Source organism: Myripristis murdjan, chromosome 7 (assembly GCF_902150065.1).
Source record: "Myripristis murdjan chromosome 7, fMyrMur1.1, whole genome shotgun sequence".
NCBI lineage: Eukaryota > Metazoa > Chordata > Actinopteri > Holocentriformes > Holocentridae > Myripristis > Myripristis murdjan.
The window spans coordinates 34,084,199-34,106,236 of record NC_043986.1 but is presented as its reverse complement, the minus strand read 5'-3'; the positions used below and the strand labels follow the sequence as shown (position 1 = coordinate 34,106,236).

The following is a 22,038-nucleotide window of genomic DNA, read 5'->3' as shown; positions in this document are numbered from 1 at the left end:
GCTCTCTAAGCTTGCTCAGTCATATGAAGTAGTGTTTGGCTCTCTTCCTTCATTTGAAGCTCCTCTTATTTTTTGTTTTTAAAAATTTACACCAAATGTGTGTGTGAGATATTGTCCTGTTAAGTGATCACATCATAGACAGCAAAATCATTATCAATTATTGGTTGTGGCACTCTGAGCTAACAGTTTAATTAAATTAAATTATTTGAAAACTAGCCCAGTCAGACTGTTTGCCCTAACCAAACAATGCTAACTTTTTGGCACAAGGTGTCACGAGTTAATTTGATCAGAATCAACAACAGAATTGTTTTGTCTCCACAGAAAGTGAGGGTGGTTGGTGATGAGAGAGTTTGTAGTAATAATACAATTATACATACAAATATATATACAACTGCAACAAATTAATGATATTGCTCTTTTATAATATATGACCACATGGCCATGTAATAAAAAATACAAAGACCTATTTATTATTTAAAGGTGCAGAGGATTCATTTATTTATTTATTTATTTATTTACTTACTTACTTACTTATTTATGTTTGTGTTAGAGTTTCGTGTATAGTAGGAGGCTCTGACGATGTAAATAAATATCTATCAAAACTATAGTAGTGCACCTGTAAAGACCAGTTTTCTTAATTTGTTCCTAATATGTTGCCTACCATCACTCACAGTGTATGCTAAACTGGTAGCATGCAGCTTATTATCATCATCAGCATGGTTTATGCAGTAGAGATTAATCGAGCCAAATTCCACTGGGAACATATAGACGGAGAAAATGACTGAAGAAACAGCCTTATAAAAAAAAAAAAAAAAAAAAAAAAAAAAAAAAAAAAAACATTTTTTGAAAACATGTTTCAGTTCTTGGTCTGTAATTTTAGGAAGATTACATAGCTTCTCAGCAGCCACAAGGACATGTATACTTTTTCATTTTCACTTTGTCAATTTTCTCATCAAAAACAAAGGTCTCAGGCCTTCCCTCGAAGCCTGTGACACATGAAAAGATCTCCCACACAGATACCAGTCCTAGGTGTCTCACTTGTCATGCTCTTCTGTCTCTGGAGAACTAACTGAGTAACTGTTACTGGCTGTAGAAAAAGACAACCAAGCTGAAGAAGACATCCAGCTTTGAAGACACGGATACAGACCAAGAGAGCACCAGTAGTGCCTCCCGTGCCCCCTTACACCACAGCAAGTATGCATTTTACACACACACACACTCTTCCAGTGTCTTAAAGAGTTCTGGGTAATCCCAAGTAGCTAAAAAGGGCTAACAGAGACATGTGCTTGTGCAGTCTTCCCATAGCAGAGTGCAGATCGTGCATGTTTTTGTCTGGACCCGACCCAAACCTGAGAGCATAGTAGCCGAACCCGACCCTAACCCGACAGGCATTCCTTTTTTGTGTCTGAACATGACCTGAGCCCGAGATTTTGCTTGTCCTCTGTTGCTAGATTATACAGTGGTGGAAAAAAGTTTTCGGACACCCCATGCATTTGTGAAATATTGCATTAAGAATCACTCTTAGGTAAGATCCTAATCCTAAAAAAGCTATTAAAAACTTCAAATTGATTGGTTCCATAAATATACATGAGAAATTTTGAGTATGGGGTCATTACTTCCGGTGCGCGGCCCAGCTGCGAACCACGTCCTGGCAGACCCATTTACACTTGTTTTGTTATGTTTGTTTTATTGTGTGTTGGACTTTCTTTGTCATCGCATGATGACTGTATGTGAGCAAAAATGAACGACCCAAGGATTATATTGACTTTGGTGGGGATCAGCGCCCTGTGGAGGACACTTTCTCCAGCTGACACACACACAACAACTACGCAACAACCGACAACAACAACCGACTTGGGAACAGGAATGAGCCTTTACTACAGCCGGGAGTTCCTCCTGGAGCTATCGAACCAGCACCGTCTATCACCGGTGATTCTGGACAACATCCCACCCGAGCTGAGACGGCCAGCAAAACGTAGGAAGCGAGGAAAGAGAGGGGGGATTCGCAACCGCCTGCGGCGCCGGTACACAAAACCACCGCTCCCCGCCATCATCCTCAGTAACCTACGCTCCCTCAACAACAAGGTGGACGAGGTCCGAGCATCGTATCATATCGTATCGTATCGTCTCGTATCGTATTTTGGTACCAGTGATGAAGGTCGTTCTTCTTATTAAAAGACACAATTTTTGTTGCCAAGCTTCGTGTCCATATAAAACCAGCACATTTGAAAGTTCTTCAGACACAAAAATGGCTAAAACAAGGAACCTAACGCAGGAAACACGCCTGAAGATAAAGATTCTCAGCCAGGAAGGGTACTGCTGCCGCCAGATAGCCAGGAAGTGCAGATGCAGTCCTTCAGCAGTTGGATACACTCTGCAGAAATACAGACGAACCAACAGCTTGGAAGACAAACCAAGATCTGGGCGTCCAAGGGTTTCTTCAGCAAAAACTACTTCTTAATGCAACTAAGACAAAATTCATGTTGTTTTCCAGAGCCCAAAACATCACAGAATACAAATATCAGTCACAGAATACAAATATCTAGGCATCTGGCTTGATGAGGAGTTCTCATTCAGGTTCCATGTGAATGAACTAGCCTCCAAGTTGCAACAAAAGATTGGCTTTCTGTACAGAAATAAATCTAGTTTTCCAGTACTCTCAAGAAAAACAATTGTTGAAGCTATATTTTTGTCTGTCATGGATTATGGGGATGTAATTTACAAACGTGCTGCTGCTTCAACTCTGAAGCCCCTGGACACTGTTTATCACTCTGCCTTTAGATTTATAACTGGCGATAGATATGACACTCATCATTGCTTGCTCTACAAGAAAGTTGGTTGGCCCTCCCTTGAAGAGAGGCGCAAAGGACATTGGCTTTTATTCATCTTTAAAGCCCCGCTCGGTAGACTACCATCATACATCACAAACCTTTTAGAATGGAATTCTGGCACTAACATGACCTGTTCATCTGACTTGTTACTCCTAAAAGTTCCCCGAGCTTGTACTGAACTTGGTAAAACTGCATTCTCCCATAATGCCCCAAACTCGCGGAACACCCTCCAGCACACTCTGAAGATGCAAGCACTCCCCTCTCTTGCAGAGTTTAAGACTTTAATCTCAGAACACTGTGTTTCTGATTGTATTTGTTTTAAATGATTTTCTTATTATATGTATGTGTAATTTTGTTTTAATGCACTTGTAAACTCGACGGCAATGAAAATGAGGGTAACCTCAATGTCCATTCGAGAATAAATAAAGGTTGAATTGAATTGAATCTTTTTGTAGATGTTTTGACTTTTTGCTGACCTTGTAGGAAGAAGAAAACTATGAAGCTGTCCAGGGCTCTGTCTGACCTGGTCAAATATACCTGCTCTGTGGGACTCCATGATATCGAGGCACAAGGTGAGCCACTCTTCTCACTGGGATAGAGTTCTGTCTGTAGCACCGTCACCTTTCCTCATTCAAACAGTTGTGTACTGGTGACCAGGTACTATCTTCACAGTCAAGTTTCACTGTGTGTGAATATTGTCTTTTTAGAAATAAGCGCTGTCCTCTTCAGAGAAGATATAGTTTTGGGAGTTGATCAGAACCTGAGACACTAAGGCCCTGCTCAGCCTGCCAGCCCATGTGCCCATGGTCTAAATACTGTTTTCAGAAATGTTTCCACCCAGCCAGGATTAAAATTTTGGGGAAAACGGTGGCCGTCAAAGTTAACCCGTGTCATTATTTTTCGGATCATTATTAAAAAATGAATGCAATGTTGAACTTTGAGCCACTTGACAGCCCTACTTTAAGCCTGAAACTTTTTGGCAGGAAAGTAGTCAAATCTAACATACACATATAAGTCAGTTTGTCTGTTTAATTGAATAGCAAATCCTGAAACTTGCTGCCCTAATGTTGGTAGTTAGTGAAGAAAAAGAACCACCTAGAAGTCCAGATGTGAAAGTGGTTTTGTTTTGCGTCTTGCAGCAAATTGCAGCTGGCAGGTGTCGTCACTGAGTGAGACCAAGGCCCACCAGATCATGCAGCAGAAAACCGCCGCCTTCATCCACTTCAACCAGCGACAGCTCTCTCGGATCTACCCCTCCTCTTATCGCGTGGACTCTTCCAACTTTAATCCGCAGCCCTTCTGGACTACAGGATGCCAGCTCGGTACATGGTGCACCACACGCCGACCGTGCTCTAACTCTTATTAGGGCACTTTCACTTCCCCAGCTTGCTCAAAATGGTGGCATGTTTAAGATTGGAACTGGTATAAGCACACCAAATCACAGTACTAATTTGGCTTAGTTTGGTTTAGACATGATGATTTAGTATTTTTAAGCTGTTACCGGTCACTTTAAAATCACTTACATGAACTTAGTACTTGGTGCGATACATGTTCTTCTCATTCAACATGCTGTATTTCTGACCATTTAGCCTCTTCTCACAGTTCCCACTACAATCCACTTAAAGGGAGTAGTTCAGCTTTTTGATCTTTTTTTTTTTTTTTCATCACAGTTGCATTGAACTACCAATCAGAAGGCCGCGTCCTCCAGCTGAACAGGGCCAAGTTCTACAGCAACGGCAACTGTGGCTACGTTCTCAAACCTGCCTGCATGTGTGACGGTCAGCTCATACCACAACTCATGCATGTATTCATGTCATTTGAACAGAGAGAGTGGACTTCAGTTTCAATTTTAACACTGAGATAAGATGATCATCTCTATTTTTGTAGCTCAAGCACTGTTAACTAAGGCATGAATTTGAGTGTATTTAATTGCCACAATACTCTTCTCTGGCTTTCCTAACCATGTAAGAATACAATTCTGAGGGAAGCACTGAGTATTTTGATGTCTGAATGTTTCTTTTTTGTCATGGTCTACATGGTATACACTACGATGACATATTTTTTCACAAAATAACATCTATTGTCAGCTTCATTCCAGACACATTGCTGATGGTCTTAATTTTGACAGTGAACCATACAAGGTTGTGTGAAAAGGAGAGTAAACAAACCATGGAATGTTTTTGTCCTTTTCTGTTCACCATAGGTGTGTTTAACCCCAACCTGGAGGACCCTCTGCCAGGGCAGATGAAGAAGCAATTGGTCTTGAAGATCATTAGTGGACAGCAGCTGCCCAAACCCAAAGACTCAATGTTAGGGGACAGGGGAGAGGTAGGACACACACACACACACACACACACACACACACACACACACACACACACACACACACACACACACACATCTTTGTATTTCTTTGCCTGTGAGGACCTTTTGGAGGCTTCATTTATTCACATATTTTAACTCCTAAACTAACCCTGTCACTTCATTGTATTTCTGATTTTAGCCTAAACACAAGTTAGGGAATTTGTTTGATTTGAATTTTACAAACGGGTCACTTACCACAAATATAGCAGAAAACCTTTTTTCTGACTTATTTAACACAGTCATTGCACTGAATGGTGGTTTACAGCCCAGGATTTTGTAATTGAATTTCCCATCAGAGCAACTGGAGAGCGTTAAGTGATGACTTAGCACAATGTTATGCTGTCTGTCAGATTATTGATCCTTTTGTGGAAGTGGAGATCATCGGCCTGCCAGTGGACTGCTGCAAGGAGCAGACCAGGGTGGTGGACGACAACGGTGAGTTGAATGAGAAGTTCAGCCGCTGTCTGCATGCCATCAAACCACTGCCACTGCTATTATGCATGAAGGGGATAAACATGTTGGAAGTTTTGTTTCCCCCCACCCTCACCCTTTGTCTCCTTCCACTCACTACCACTGCCACACGATGGCAATGGTAGACAGTGGAGGCTGCCAGTCTTATCACTGATGGTCTCATCTATTTGCAATTGTTATATTACTTGCTCAGTGTTAATATAGTAATGGTTTATTTATGGGATAATACTGCACTTAGCACCTTTACCTCTTTGAAATCTGAGCAAATTCATATGAAATCAATAAAACATCAAAGAAAATGACCAGGAAATTAGTTTAAGAAAAAGTACATATTTGAATTTAAATGACAAGAAAATTATCCCCCCAAATTGCAATAACATTACAGAACACCCCCCCCCCCACCCCCGCGTGCACGCGCGCCCTACTCTACACTGAGCAAATAAACATAGGTAGATGACTGCTATGGGAATTGAACCTCCCACTCCTTGGTGCCTTGCTGTGTGTTTTGAACAACCCAGGACTTCATGGTGCATGTGGCAGAGTGCACTGTGTTGTGTTGTTAGACTGACATGTGATTAATGTATGTATGTGGACGTTGCAGTGATGTATGTGTTGAATAGGACTGTGTGTGTGTGTGTGTGTGTGTGTGTGTATACACACGCTATCCGTCTGTATGCGTTTTAATGTATAATGGATGAGCTCAGCATGGGAAACATGCACAGGCAGCACCTCTCCGGCTGCACACACTCACATCCTGAATTATTCATGACTGCTGAGCTCACACTCCAGCTCTTCCCTGAACTGTCCACACTCTGTCCACCTCGATCATTCTTCCTCCCTCTCCCCTTACCTAACTTGTCCTCATTCTCTCTTCTCTCTGTTCATTTCTGTCACACACTTGCCTGCTGTCTCTTTCCATTTCCTCTCTCTTCCCTCTCTTCCCTTACCCTCTGGCCCCTCTTCTTCTCCCTCCATCCCATCCGCACCACAGGGTTCAACCCGATGTGGGAGGAGACTCTGGTGTTCACCGTCCACATGCCGGAGCTGACCCTGGTGCGTTTCTTAGTGTGGGACCATGACCCCATCGGCCAGGACTTCATTGGCCAGCGTACTATCGCCTTCAACAGCATGATGCCAGGTAAGGCACTGTAAAGCACCAGTAGCAGGCTTTTAGATGGTGCTTATTTATTCGCCTCCTCCCTGCACCCACCACAAATATGACCTCCCTGGATCATGTCTCAGGGCTGACTGCTGAAAGCTCTTTTTACAAGCCTTTTAGCACTCTACTCAAGTGTCACTGAGTAAGATCTGATCAAATGCATCTTTGGCCACTGTCCTGAATTGAGATGTAGTGTCCCATGTTTATCTGTCCATGTCTGTTTCACGCAGGTTTAAAGAGGGATAGTTCACCCATTTTGAAGAATGTAATATCATTTCACTTGCCCCGTAGCTGTTATGTAGGACAGCAGTGGTACTATCCTCTCCCCCTGGCTGGATGCTCTAAATGCTAACTGTTAGCCTCCTGGCATTTTCCCCAGGTTAACATTCATAAAAATAACTGCCTTCATCCACACACATTTTTTGTAAAGCAAGTTTGATGATGTGTAGCAGCATTTTTATAGCCTGAAATGGTTAAAAATAAATAAATAAATAAATCAGCTTTTTTCCAAAAAACACAAACTTATAATCGGTCAAGCTTTTTAAGCTCTATGTGCTGGTCCTCAGACCACGGTAGCTGGCAGGTGCCTGAAAGGTATGTGGAACTTTGGATTTCATTTGATTTCATTTTTCATAATGTTAGCTGGGTGGAAGTCCAGCTTCATGGCAGGAGGCTAACAGTTAACATTTGGAGCCTCCAGCCAGTATCCAGCACTCAGTAACAATGAGAGGAAGATAACACCACTACTGCCGTACATGACAGCTGGAGGTGAAATGAAATAAGGGGGAAAGTGAAATCATTTCACATTTTTCAAAATGGGTGAACTACCCCTTTTAGCACCTATTAATACCAAGCATCACTTTCACTGCTGATTGCTACAGTAGTCTGAAACAGTGTGGCAGTCTGTTGAACAGCCATCTGTCTGTCCGCTGTGTTGTTTTCCTCATTGATAATGCTGCTGTTTTGGTGGTGTTTGTGTGCAGGGTATCGCCACGTGTACTTGGAAGGTATGGAGGAGGCCTCGATCTTTGTTCATGTTGCTGTGAATGACATCACTGGTAAGGTACGTGCTACTGAGAGAACTGGCTGCCTGACGTCAGTATGGTCTGATCAAGATCTGCTTGGACAGACAGTAGTGATGCGTGGATCAGCTCTGACGTTATCTCAATCCGCATGCACACACACACCACCCACCCGAAAGAATTATTTGCTTCAATTAAGAGGCCCACACCCGCATAGACATTTCACTCCACCTCTGCCTGTTCCTGAAGGCTATGTTGCTTTTTAAATGATGTTCAACAGTGCGAGCTCTCCAGGTGATTTCTTTTATTGTGTGTTGTACTGATTAATGCGTGGTTTCTTTAACAATTTACTTTAAAAATCAGAACAGCTGCTCTCAGCAGTTGTAAACATTTCCATGTGCGCAGTATTGTCAGGTCTACTAATTTGTGCCAGCCATTGTGAAGCTAAAATGAGAACCTATGTAAACAAGTTCTGAATCACAAAATCATCAGCATCATGCAGGTACCTCAAGTACGTGAAACCTGGAAAAGACATGACTTGGAAAAATTGTGTTTTCCAGCTGTCAAGAACAAATGTTGAAACAAGAAATGAAGTCAGAAATTGCTGCTATGTTAATTCAGAGTGTCGTGAACCTTTAGGTTCAGATGCTTTTTAGTCATTTTAGCACAACGTGTATAAAACACACTGGATTTTTTTAACCTAAAAAACGTCCCAGGTCTGTTCAGTTCAACTTTGTTTTCATTCCACTTCATCCAAATGAAAATGAGGTCACAGTGGATTTCAATCAAGAGTATATGAGCATGTGTGTATTACTGCAGTTATTTATCTGTTTAAAGAAACAGGTCATGAGTAACAAAATCTCCTCTGCCAACACATGCTTTTAATGTTCTGTAAAGAAGAGTGTCTACCTTTTGAGAAATTTTATTTCAATGCACTCAAGTGTTTCCAGCCATGTTGCTGTTGTTCTCATTGTCTTTGCTCTTTACTCCCTCTTTACTCAACTGTTATTGTGTGTGTGCCTCCTCCTCTTATTTCTCAACCCACCCCCAACTTCTACTCTGTCATTCTCCTTCGCTCTGATTATTGGTCTTTTCCTCTGTCTGTTTGTGATTTCAGTGGATCCTTCTTTTTCCAAACGCTGCGTTTAGAGGCAGAAAATTGTTAGGAGCCCTGAAGCTGCCACTCAGAACTCAGGTGTAGTGCGACCCAATCGGCATCTTGCATGAGCCGCACGCCCCACCCTCTCTGTCACCTAAGTGATCCTCCCCCACACACACCCTCTCGTCAGCCAGTTACAAACATCCCAGATATAAATAGCCAACTCATGCCTCACATGAGTTGCAAAAATGGTTGTGAAGAAAGCTTGATCCTGTCTGCATCTTCATTGTGACCCCCAAAGTAGATCCAATGTCGCTAAGCTGCACCATTCAAGGGCTGGACAGAGGAGGGAGAAGAGAGAGCTGGTGAAATGCACTGGTGGGGTTTTTTGTTGTTGTTGTTTTTTTTTGTTTTTTTTTGTTTTTGTTTTTTCGCAGAGTGCATTTTTTCTCCCTTATCTCAGGAGTTTTTCCCCAGCACATACTGCACTGCAGGGGTATACAGTTCCAGTGCCTTTGAGGACATCTATCTCTCTTTTCATCTCTGCCCCTTTTTTTTTTTTTATCATATTGCATTTTTTTTCCTTCCGTGGGAGAGTGGTCAGTGGAGAATGTCAGCTGCTCAGGGGAAAATCCCAGAAGAGGCTGATTCCACTTCACAGGAACACCATTATTTATTATTAATTTATTGACTTTTTTGCACTTTTAATGATTAGGGTTTTACAATACAATAGAATCTTTTTTGTTGGGAAAACGTAGCAGTTGACCTGTTATTGCAAACAGAAGTTGAGTGTTATTAGGCAATATTTTGATCATTTTAAGCTGTCTAGTTTCACAGGCCAAAGGCAGCCTCAGCTTTGAGTCCTATATTCTGGTAGTTTGCTGATGAGTGTATGTTCAGCTCCCTGTCTGACATTTTCTGTAGCATTTGACCCATTTTTCTTCTTTTTTTTCACTAAACTAAGATTTTTTTCTTCTTGCTTTGTCTTTCTTGTTGTCTTGTCTTTTTGTGTGTACTGTCACTGCCTTGTTGATTTTATACATAGACATGTCGTAAACCATTACACTACAGTTGTCATCTGAGGGACTATTTGGATCTACTTCTTCACATTTTTTTCTGAAATGACATCAGGTTACTCACATGCTGACTTGCTAGCTTTTTGATATCGAATAGTATGTTCCAGTTCCTTCTCTCACCGGTTGAATGAGAACACTTTCCATTTCTCTGTTGTTAAAGGAATAATTTACACATTTTGAAAACTGTGATGTTGTTTCACTTTCCCCCAGCTGTTCTGTAGGACAGTAGTGGTGCTCTCTTCCTCTCATTGTTACTGAGTGCTGGATACTGGCTGGATGCTCCATATGTCTGCGGAGGTTCTCAGTCATCCAGGTCACAGTTTTCCACGTAGAGTTGAATTGAGGTCAGCTGGACTTGTTTGTAGTTTCTCATCCAGGTAGCCACCACAGAGACAGAAGTGGTTTGCTTGAGTTTGCTATCGTTTGCTTTCTTTGTTGAACACATGTAGGCATGTTGGAGGACAAAAATGACTTAACTTTCTCCAGAGTATTAAAAGATAGTTGGCAAATAATGTTGTGGCATGCTTGTTTTCCTTTGCTTTTCTCTATCACACATGTCACATAACTTTCAGGTACCTGCCAACCACTGTTGTAACTGACAACCAACACAAAGAGCTCACAAGAAAATAGTTCCAACTTTGATTATTTTTTATTCATTTACTTTTGTATTTATCAAACAGACATCTTTTTTTTTTTTTTTTTTTTTTTTTTTTTTTTTTTTGCTATTTTGGGCTGTACAAATTCTATTATACATGATCAAACTTTGGTTATCCAACAATTTGAGTGAAGTAAAGGGGGGTAATTTTAAGAATGTAAGCCAGAAGGAAGTCCACCTTAATGGTATATTTCCTTCTGCGGTATAAGCTCTGCTGGTTCCTGAAAGGTATGTGAAACATGTGATAGAGGGGAGAGGAGAGAAAGAAGAAGCCAGCCACAACATAGGTACTTCAAAATCCTCAAGCAATCTACCTCCGTCTCTGTGGTGGCTGGTGCTCCTTGACTGGATCTTTCCAGATGTTAGTAACAGGAGAAACAGTTGCAAAAGTAATTTCAGGAAAACTACCAATCATGTGCACTTTGTAGTCATACATTTTAGCTTTGGAAAGCAACTCTTATAAAGTGATATTCATCCTTTTTTTTTTTTTGTTAACTGTGAATGTTAACTCCTGTTGACATTCTTAAAAATACCCAGTTTAAGTCCACCTCAGTGGCAGGAGGCTAATGGTATCCAGTATTCAGCATCCAGCACTCAGCATCAATGAGAGGAAGAAAGCACCACTACGAGCCTACATAACAGCCAGGGGGGAAGTGAAATCACAAATTTTGTCAAAATGGGTGAATTATCTCCCTTTGATGTTTGCCCGGAGTCATTTGTTATCAAAGTGAGAGTTTCATGGTCATCAGTGTCACTGAAAGTTCTCATCATGTTCATTATTGTTCCAACCATTGTGACTTTTTACCCTTTACCATGCATTGTATAACGGCACAGGGCATGTCCACACATTTTTGCATTTGTAAAGTCTACATGCTGTAGTCACACCAGTGAAGCTAATATTTTCATGCTTTTTCAATGCCAAATATAAAATGTCTCTTAAGCATAGAGAACATTTTGAACTTCCAATCACCTCTCAGTTACAGTATATGAGTACAGATGACATATTACATTGTCCATAGTTGGCTTCACTGTATATTGCACAGTCTAAAACACCCACCTATCCTTAATTAACTGCTACGAGTAGTCCTGTGTGTTTAAAGAATTTCATCATGCTAACTCATAACTGACTAATGGGATCACAGAATATACAGCATGCCTAGACCCTCAACCTGTCTAATAATTTGACAGTGGCTAACGTCTTGAATCCAGATGGAGTTCAAAGTCAGTCTGCGTGGATTACACCTGAGTACTACTGTAACTGTGTTGGGACATTCTGGTATATTGATAGGCTATGTTTATATGTCGGAAACTGCAGATAATGTACTGAATAAATATATGAGTATTGATGTTGTTAGAGATTTGAATATTGTTTTTCAAAGCATGTTCATCGTAAAATAACTGCCCATTTATTATTCCAGTAATGCAGTAATAACCTGCATTATGGCAAACATTATCAATGGAATTCTTTATATTTTGTTGTATGACTTTAATAAGAGATTTATAGAGCATGTAGAGTCTGTTGCTCTCTTAACATTCGTTCTTTTGACCATTTCATTATGGGTTTTGTGTTTTGTCAGGCCAGGGCAGCCAGCGGCATAAAAGGGCTGTTTCACAGAAACCCAAAGCAGGCTTCCCTGGACAGCCATGCTGCTGCACAGCACAGCCGTAAGCACCCATTCGGCGCCCACCTTCTGCGCCGCACGGCCAGCGCACCCACCAAGGGTCAGCCCAGAGTCACAAAGGGCGTTCCAGAGATTGCTATCGACACCAAAGACTACAGCTCAGAGGGCGCTAGCGAGGATCGAGAGTCCGAGGACAAGGACAAGCCCGGTGCTGCTGCCTCCCACCAGCCCACAACACCACAACATCACAACGGGGATACACTGGCTCCCCACCAAGCCATGGGCCCCTGGGACTGTCCTGATTCCAATGGGGCATTTCACTCTGATAAAGGCAAAGGTAAGAGCCCACGCTTTCTTCCTCGTTGTCCTATGACTGAGCCCCTGAAACGGGCCAGTCGGTTCCATTTCCAGGACTCCCAAGACATGAAACAGGCAGTGTTTGCCCGTGTAGCACTCAACAGCTCAGGCAGGGTGGGGATGTCCACTAACTGTATCACATGTGTGATTGGCTCCAAAGAGAGTCCAGAGACTGAAAGGAAGGGTTGGTTCGATGAAAGGCAAAGAGGTGGGTCCAAAACACAAAACAGGGCGAAACAGGAAAGAGCCAGCCTCTCCTCCACAACCAGCAGGCAGGCTCAGCCACAGCCCAAAAACAAACCCATGTTCCTAGCTGCCCAGCCAGAGTCTCAGCAGTCTTTACCCCACCTCAAGTCTCAACCAGAAGCCCAGTTAAAACATCTGCCCCAGCCACTCTTCCAGCCCATCCCCTTTCTGAGATCCAACACAAGGCAAACTTTGGGTGCCCACCACACCCAACTGCTCCCTGACCCATCAGAGAGGAATGCCCGCTCTTACAGCATTCCTTGCAGACACTTGTCCAACACTGTAACACCAGCAGCAGCTCTCACACCAGACTACAGGACCAACCTGCGCTGGCAGCACTCAGCACCTCTCAACTATGGACCCACTTGTGCAATGGACTTTGCCCCATTCACAAATGGTAATGATGATGGTGGTCTGTCACTCAGTGATGCTAGCAGCTGTGACAGCTTTGGCAGCCTGAGCTGCCTTGAGTCACCACCTATGTTGCCTCCACGTTCTGTCCTTGACAGCCGAAAGAGGGCTGTAGGCACCCTTCAGCGGGAGATGAATGCCCTCTTTGCCCAGAAAATGGAGGAGCTGCGCTCCAAATCCCCCATGTTCTTCTCTGGTAAGATGTATCAAATGCAGCCTAGTAGTCACCCAGTATTTGCTGTAGTGGCTACAGTGGTGCCTTTATTCAACCCATAGCTGCATCCAGTTAGCCTTCATATAGATAAGACCGCTGTAGTAGAATGTGTCCCTGTGTTTCTTCAGATAACACACACTTTGTGATCCCATGTAGTCCCAATCATTTAAGATGAAACCCAGAACCATAATTTCTCTGCCCATTAATCTTTTGTAGTTCAAATTCAATTCAGTCTCAATTTCAAGCTTGTTTTTTCTAGATTACTAGATCTAGATATTAAAGCTTTTAAGATATAAAGAAAAGTTCACATCTCAATTATGTTGTTTTGCTTGCATTCCTTTGCCTTAAAAATACCTGAACCCACTCACATGCTTGACAGATGAGAAAACTGGTAAGTTTATAACCCCAAGTTAACAGCAATATTGTCCTGTTAGATTGCTTGATAGAAGATACATGATGCACTAATATCATATAAAACCAAAGCAGCATTTAGAACTGTAAGCCTCAAATAAGGACCCAGTCGTATCCCACTTAAAATGACATTTTTCCGCTTGTCAAGTCCATTTCATCAACCAACACTAGTTGCTCCTACACACCCCACTATGCACTGTTAGTATTTTATGGTGTGATTGCTTTTAAGTGACACAAATTCAGTCTGGAAAAAGATTTGTCCTATTTTGTTGTGAGAGCAGAAGTGAAAAGTCTTACAAGTTTTCAAGCAATGTACCCAACTTTAAGTACCTTTTGAATAACTTATGAGACAACACACATTTTTCAAAGAATCAAGCCAACAGGTTTATTGCAGATGCATTTCTCAATAGCCTGTAGTTCATTTTTCTGCAGTCGTCTTGTCAACACTTGACAACAAAGAGCTGTTTACTCTGAGTGTGCGGCCAGTGTAAGACCTGACCCTTTGAAAACTCTTTGAGAGATTTAGCACAGATTAATGTAGAATTTTTAAAAGAAACCAGAATGATTGCAGTAAGTATGGTGATTGAAGTCTTTTTGAGAAGCATACAGCCTCACTACTGTTTGTGTTTGTGTTTTGTTTTGTTTTGTTATGGTTCCCCCAATAGAGGGAGAATTGGCTGTTCAGCTACAGCCATTGAGTTTTTGATGAGTACTGTCACCAGCTCATTGTGAAGCACTTCATGTGTAGATGTCACATAACTCAGGCCCATATGTTCTTTTTATCAGGATCATGAACGATGAAGTGAGCTTCAGTTTCTTGTCTCATGGAGTCATTAAAGTGGATTTGTTGTGTTATCTTTTCTTGTTTAATATGTGAAAGTACATCTATAGCCTTATGCATAGTAGATTACACAGAGTTGTGCTAACTTAAATTCAAATCTTGAATCTTGCTTGGTTTTATATACTTGGGTACAGTCTCCATCAGTAACACTCTTGCACCAAAGAAGCAGTATAACTTGAAATTCTTGAATGATGACCAAGGACACATCTGTTGGTTTCATGAAAAAGCATCGCCCCCCCTATCCATATATAATAACCTATCCCCTCTCCCCTTGTCTTTCTAATTTTATCATCTGTTTGCCATCAAGCAACCACATGTTCAGCTTTCTGGGGAAAATATAATTCAAGTATATTTCAAGAGATTAATTTAAAATATATGCATGTTACAACAGATGTCTCAGATGTCTCTCTTTTCAGTGTAAAGTAAATGCAATGTTTTTTTTTTGTTTGTTTGTTTTGTTTTTTCTTTTTCTTTATGAGTCTGAAAAGAAATCTGATATTTCTCACAGGGTTCCCATCCAGGAAAACCCCTATAGACTAGTTTGCATGGAAATTACTGTGAAAATTTGAAAAGTGAATAAATTTCCTGGAAAGATTAGTGGGATCCTGGAAAATTAGATCACATCACATATTCAGAAGCTCATGCTGCACAGTTGTAGCCACTGATGTCCTGTTTCAACACCCGTGCACAACCAGCTGTCATGTTTTGGCGTGCTGCAGCGTCACATGGGAATGTAAGGCCAGTCAGGTCAAAAACACACAAAACCCAGGCTTTCATCGACGCAGCTTTTGTGTGTAAACAAGTTGTTTGCAAGTTGTCAGCACATTTGCACGTTGTTGATGTGTAAACTTTTACTTTCACACACAAAAATGTTGTGGAACGCACAAATGTTTTATCGTGTATTTCAAGAATGTGGTCACTATGTCCCTCTCCAGTCATCCAAGAGAAGTTTCTCTGAGCAATAGCTAACATGTACATAAGTCAATTGAATATGTCCTTGACTGATCCTGGAAAATGATTTCTTTAGTGGGAACTCTGTTCTACTTTGAATATGCTTTGTCTTGTGAGTGCTTTCCTTTCTGCCTTCCTCCCTCTCTTTTCCAAGTGTGCTAAACTCCTTTTCCTCTCTGTCCCTTTTGCACGCTCTCTCTGTTCCTAGTGCAGAATTGAGGGGATGACCAGACCCAGGTAGAGTCAAATGCATGCTGTATACTTACCTTTACCCATCTTGTTCTCCATCTGCCTGCTTCTGTTATGACCCATATGTCACAATTCTGTTTTCTGCTGAAGCCAGGTTTTAACTACTCTATATTCTGTTCCCTTTTTTCTTATTCTGAAACTGCACTACTTTGAAATGACGTCAGTGAAAGGAATAAGAACTTGGCACCTGTGGTTTATTCTCTCTGTTCACATGAGCAGCCAAAGATGGTCACTGTGTGGAAGACTTATGGGCAGTGGGAATGACATCACTGATATACTATTGCATTGTGTTTCACTTGAGTTTTGATTTGTCTTTTACTGTAAGTCAATTTATAATTCACAGCTGATTGACAAAAAATATTTCTTCCTTGACCTGGCTCATTCGTCAGACAATATAGGAAATAATGACCAAAACAGCAGTTGAAAACAACAACAATTGAATATGGAGAAAGTTTAAAAGAATATTTAAGCTATCTTTATTTAAGACACTTATTGATATTTTAGGCATTTTTCTTTATACAGGCCTGATGGGAGTAACTGAAATAATTAGAGGGGTCCTATGTAATGAGAGTGGCTTCTTGGTCATTGACCAGCAATACAGCTAAGTTTGCAGATGTTCTAGTGAGCCTGTTACCATTCCCTTATTTGTGATCAAAGAGAGATTTATTTTTATTTTTATTTTTATTTTTATTTTTATGGTGAGAGCACAGTACCAGCATGAGGGACTGATGTGTCTTGGTGCTCTATTCTGTTTTTGTATTTTATTTTTATTTCACTGTTTTGCATGAGAGGAGTACCGCAACATACTGTGTGTTTACTGTGGCCTTGTTTTCTTTGTCTTTTATACAGACTGTTACACAGCACAGAAGCCAGCTCCCCCTCTTCCATTGCTTGCACCAACTTCTGAAGAAAGCAGGAACAGACGCCTCATTCGTTCCATCTTCACTCCAGAAGACGGCCCATCTTCAGATCACTCCCCAACTCCATCACTGCACTCACCATCCACAGCAATAATCACAGCTCCCCTGTCATCTTGTCCTTCAAATGAGGTGATAGGCACTCCTGTCAAAGTGAGGGGAGACCCTAAGAAACCCCATTCTCTTCCCAGGACCACTTCAGTATCTCTGACCCCCCTTTCGCCTCAGGAGCCAGACTCCAAAACCATCTCATCACAGCGCAGTCAAGACCCCTGGGACCGCAAAAGCATTGGATCACCCATGGAGCGCACCCTGGAAACTCCAACAGATAGGAAAAATGATGTTGCAGAGCCTAAAAGTGATCATAAAGTGGAGCCTCCTGCTGTTGTCCTTGGCACTGAACCTCCTGTAGTCCCGATAGCTCAGACAGCTCATGTTAGGAGAGCACTTTTTAGCAGTCACACACCAGTAAGGAGGACAAAAAGCGAAGGACATGTTCGGGTGGCTTTAGCATCAGTTGGCAAAGGCCAATCAGCAGTGCCAGAGGTCTGCACAGACGCTACCACAAATGACCGCCTGTGGAGCAAGCTGGAGCCAGGCAGCCACCGAGACAGTATGTCCTCCTCCTCCAGCATCTCTTCCAGTGACACTGTCATCGATCTATCCCTGCCTAACTTGGTCAGGAAGAGCCTCACCAGCAGCACCTCTGACCCTCCTTGGGTCAACTGCCGTCGCTCTGCCTTAGTCTCCTGTGACACCGTGCAGGTCAGCAAAAGCAAGTCCAACCCCAATCTACGGCAGGGTGAGTGTCCAAAAGATGAGCTGCAGCCTCGTCCCCTTCAGACCCCCCAGGGAGACGCCGATGACTCACCCAACAGATTGACCCAGAGGAGACACACTTGGAGCCGCCTCTACATGGAAGGGCTGAAGAAGTCATCAGCTAACAGACCCTCCTCAGCAGCTAAAGAATCCTCCGTTGTGGCCTCCATGTCCAAAAGCCTGGGGGATCTGACCTCTGATGACATTTCCTGTAACTTTGAGAGTAAGTACCGCAGCATCAGCCGCAGCTTCATCGTTAGGCCAACCAGAGACCTGCTGCACAAGGGAAGCCCACAGAAATCTCGGCCACGCAGTGATCTGACAGAGCAGCTGCGGCGGCTGACTGATGTGGAGCCCTTGACTGCCAGTGACTTTGCTCCTGAAAACAGACCCAGAGAGTGCCAGGAGGAGGCTTTGGAAGAGCCCCTGATGCGAAGGACCTCCTCCAGGAGCCAAAGCAGGGTGCGCTACGTGGCAAACAGGGCCAAGCAGGCCCAAGAAAGGCAGAGGCTACAGAGCATGGTCCAGAGCAGGAATGCAAGCATTAGCCTTAGTGGTAGCATTAGCAGTGGCAGTAGCCCCATTGAGGAGCGGGGGAACCCTGAGGGGGCGTGTTGTGTTGCTCGGAGTCCCTGCACTAGCCTGGACCTGCTGAGTCAGCTCTCCTCTCTGGGGTCCCCCTCCCCTAGACAGTCCCAGTCCTCGCCGGACCCTGACAACAACGAAGTCTTTTTCATGCTCAAGCTCTGAGAACTGACAGACTGACTTGGAACTGAGCATGAGAGACACAGCTAGAAACTTGGTTTAAATATGATCCAGCTTTTCTCAAATGGGATTTTTTTTTCTTTTTTTTTTTTTTTTTTAACGGAAGTTGAATATCTTCAAACTTGAAGAATCTGGTTCACAACACAGAATATTTCTAGATCTTCCAGAAAACTGTGTTCCACTGTGTTAGTTACATATAATTCAGAAATTCTAACCAATACCATAATAAAGTAGTGGAGAGGAATTCTTATAAAAGCATCTGTTACATCTCTGTCATCTGTTTGCACCAAATGTTGTACAAATGCCAGAATGTATTTAGTAAAAAAAGAAAAGAAAAAAGATAAAAACTCCCCAAGGGGTTTTCATATGGCTGTTTATCTTGATTGTGATCTTATGTTTGAGTATTTTTTGGAACTGGTAGCAATAGATCACAAGTAGAGGACCGATTTTCAAATTATCTCATTTTTTTATTTACTTGAAGTGTAATAATTTTGTTTTAACTGCATTGGGAAAAAATGATATCTGGCTTTAATACTTAATTATCATCTGAAGCCCAGCCAAGCATTAGCAATATTTTGAAAATGATATCATTTTGATGTTACAGTTGGATGCTACAGAGGCTTATTTCATGTCTATGCTGCAAAAAATAGGAGGGGGACAGGAGGGACTCCTACAAGCAGGACAAAAAGTCTTAATTTTTAGTATTCTTTGTGCTTACCTTCCGTGTCTGTGGCATGTTACGCAATCAGGAACTTCAGAGTAGTTTTAGATTAGATTAGACCTTGCCAACCTTTTTTTAAGTTGACTGCATGTCTGTTATGCTCTGTAATATTTATCCAAAGGGATTTGTTTTGCAAAGATTTTTATATGAAGATTTGTTAATATTTCAAACTTTTTTTTAGGTTGGCCTTTGGTCAGGGGTCACAAGAGCATCATGTCTGAACCCAAGTTCTCATTATCCATGGCAAACGAGATGGTAATGATATGTATCAAAGCACGTTTATTTGTAACTCTGCTGTATTGTTTGCACTGCCATGCCAGTTCGTGCAGCATTTAGGGACTTATTTAATTCAAACCATGTATAATTATGACCTCAATAAATCTCAAATGAATATTAATGCAAGCTTCATGTCTCATTTACTCTTAATCAATTGATAAATGTCTCAGTACTGAAATGAAGACAAGTTATAAACACACTGGCCATCCACTTAAAGGGAGCCTTACACAAATTGGCATGTTAAAGCCCTTGGCCTTTGTCTTGGCAAGGCCTGCTTGCTGCTCTAATTATGGACTCTGCTTGGGGCTGTGTTTTCCAGCCATCACCTCACTCAACCTCTCTGGCAAAACCTCCAGACCCCCTGCAGGAAGGGAGAATGTTCCAGAACAAAGACTTAAGTCTGCACAATAGATGACAAGCTCAGGCAGTTGTTGTATAGAAACACATCTTTTCACTAACACTTTTGCCACCATTAGTTTGAGGATCATACTTTTTTAGGCTACACAAGTATTTGCTTAGACTCCGTGGGCTAAGCTGTGCAAACCTCCCAAATTGTTGTGTACGGAATAGAAGCCACTCATAGTAATGGTCTGAGCAACGTTGGTTTTTGAAAGCCAATGCTGATAGTTTGCATTTAAGCTACTGATACTTGTGCTTTATTTTCAAATATTTCATGCCAGTCTTCCAAAAAAAATTTTAAAAATTGTAACTGAAAGTTAGTCCAGAACATTATACAGTTGTCCCTCGCTATAACGTGGTTCACCTTTCGCGGCCTCGCAGTTTCACAGATTTTTTTTAGTGCAATTTTGCATGCTTTTTTTTTTTTTTTTTTTTTTTTTTTACTGGACTTATTTTTCTACGAAGGTTTGAACTTTGAGAGTGTTTAAACAAGAGAGAAAAGTGAGAAAATGATAATGCCTGTCTGAGAAAAGTGTATAAAGTGTGTAGTGAAGGGTTTTACAGCATCATCATTTACAGCAACATCTAGAATAATTGTAAAAAATAAAGCTGACTACTTCGCGGATTTCTCCCACGATTAACGAGGGACCACTGTACTTGTCTTTTAGCAATGTTAACCGGGGAAAGTCTAACAGTTGGCATTTGGAGCATCCAGCCAGTATCCAGCAGCTAGGGGGGAGGTGGAAATGATACCAAATTTTGGTGAAAAAATGGATTAACTATCCCTTTAAGGGCTCTTCATAGGCACTCGGTGTAGTCCTGATTAATCATACAAAAATGATACCAAAGCTGGACAACAATGATTGGACCATTTCTATTCTTTATTAAAGATGGCAGTATTGGCTCCATATATCGGTGTAACCCTTGTCATAAAAACGTGCAACTATTCTGTTTTTCTGCTCAGTGACTTGTCAATCAAGGCCCTGGGCATTGTCAGGACTGGTTTCCCAGCTGATGGCCACCTCTGGTGAGCTTTCAGATGCTGCCAGGCCTCTTCCTCAGCTCTGTGAGCCTTTCTGGAGCACGACATGCTCATTTTATTGCCACAGACTCGGCCCCTGCCAGCACACAGACACAAAAGACGGCTTCATTAGGATTCCAGGAACACCGCCGACTCCCTCTTAAAGCCGTATTTATCTAGACAATTTGGCACGGCATGGCTCCTCAACCAAAACCTTGAGCCCTGTTGAGCACTTTGGAGCTAAGAGAATGTTTTTGTCACTAAGAATGAATACGGTGCCTCCCTTCAAAACTGCTTGTTTTTGAAGGCTTTGTTGAAAAACACGTTTCTGAAGTAAAATCCCTTGAGCTTGTAGCTCATAAGGTGATATAATTAATAGTGTGCAAAAAAACCAACTACATAGTTAACAATATGAGAATAAATTTAATAGTAATTTCTGTTGATTGGATTATTGGGATTGTACTTCCTTGAACTACTTTAACCAAAGTGTTGCCATGGTTGCTCTTTTTGATTATAATACATCAAACTGACACCAGATTTGTTTTGTAATTTTTTTTTTTTTTAAAAACAGGATTTAAAGAATTGTGTGTTTCTTTCTCAGTGACTACACATCTTTCATTCTGCATCTGCTCTGTTGAAAGAGTTCCCTCAGGGTTTGAGAAGACAGAAATCTGGTAGAAAAAAAAATTCCTCCACCGCAGACTCCTTCCTCCTTCCCCCACTCCATGCATCTCAGTTCATTACACCCACGTTCCCCATCCCAGTGGCTGCAAAGCTGTGTTATGTAACCTCACAATAACAGGTGTGGTCATTCAAATCAACAAGCTCCAAGCTATATTATGTAGTCATGTTCTATAATAATAGACAGCAGTGTGTAGTAAGTCAATTCAGTCAATTTTGGTGTTGGTTGTTGCATTGGCACCACTTATAGTCAACATGAACTTGAACGAGATATTGTACATATTACAGTGGAATACATCTGCTTGTAATTTTAAGCAGCTCTCTCAAAACTACTTTTTCTCCCATCCCACTCAGCAACAGTCATGTGCTTCTCACTCTTTTGAGGCTCTATCTCCTCCCTCAGCATCCACCCCCATATAAATCCCCCAAAAACTGCTGCACCCAACCGTTCCCACTGCCC

General features: G+C 41.9%; 1 protein-coding gene across 3 annotated transcripts in view; it reads left to right on the top strand.

Annotated features, from left to right (window-relative positions):
• Positions 1-19,598, top strand: part of plch2a (phospholipase C, eta 2a) — a 70,630-nt gene extending 51,032 nt beyond the window's left edge. Inside the window, exons 13-23 of one of the 3 annotated variants that reach the window (XM_030055328.1) lie at positions 1,094-1,194; positions 3,315-3,403; positions 3,971-4,153; positions 4,502-4,609; positions 5,035-5,159; positions 5,546-5,630; positions 6,658-6,804; positions 7,809-7,888; positions 12,255-12,636; positions 15,944-15,967; positions 16,829-16,961. In XM_030055328.1, coding sequence (XP_029911188.1) covers positions 1,094-1,194; positions 3,315-3,403; positions 3,971-4,153; positions 4,502-4,609; positions 5,035-5,159; positions 5,546-5,630; positions 6,658-6,804; positions 7,809-7,888; positions 12,255-12,636; positions 15,944-15,957 — 1,314 coding nt within the window. In that variant the 3' untranslated portion in view covers positions 15,958-15,967; positions 16,829-16,961. Of the gene's footprint in view, positions 1-1,093; positions 1,195-3,314; positions 3,404-3,970; positions 4,154-4,501; positions 4,610-5,034; positions 5,160-5,545; positions 5,631-6,657; positions 6,805-7,808; positions 7,889-12,254; positions 12,637-15,938; positions 15,968-16,828 lie in introns of all 3 variants that reach the window. The other 2 variants (XM_030055329.1, XM_030055327.1) reach the window with 2 other exon arrangements.
• Positions 19,599-22,038: the final 2,440 nt, after the last annotated feature.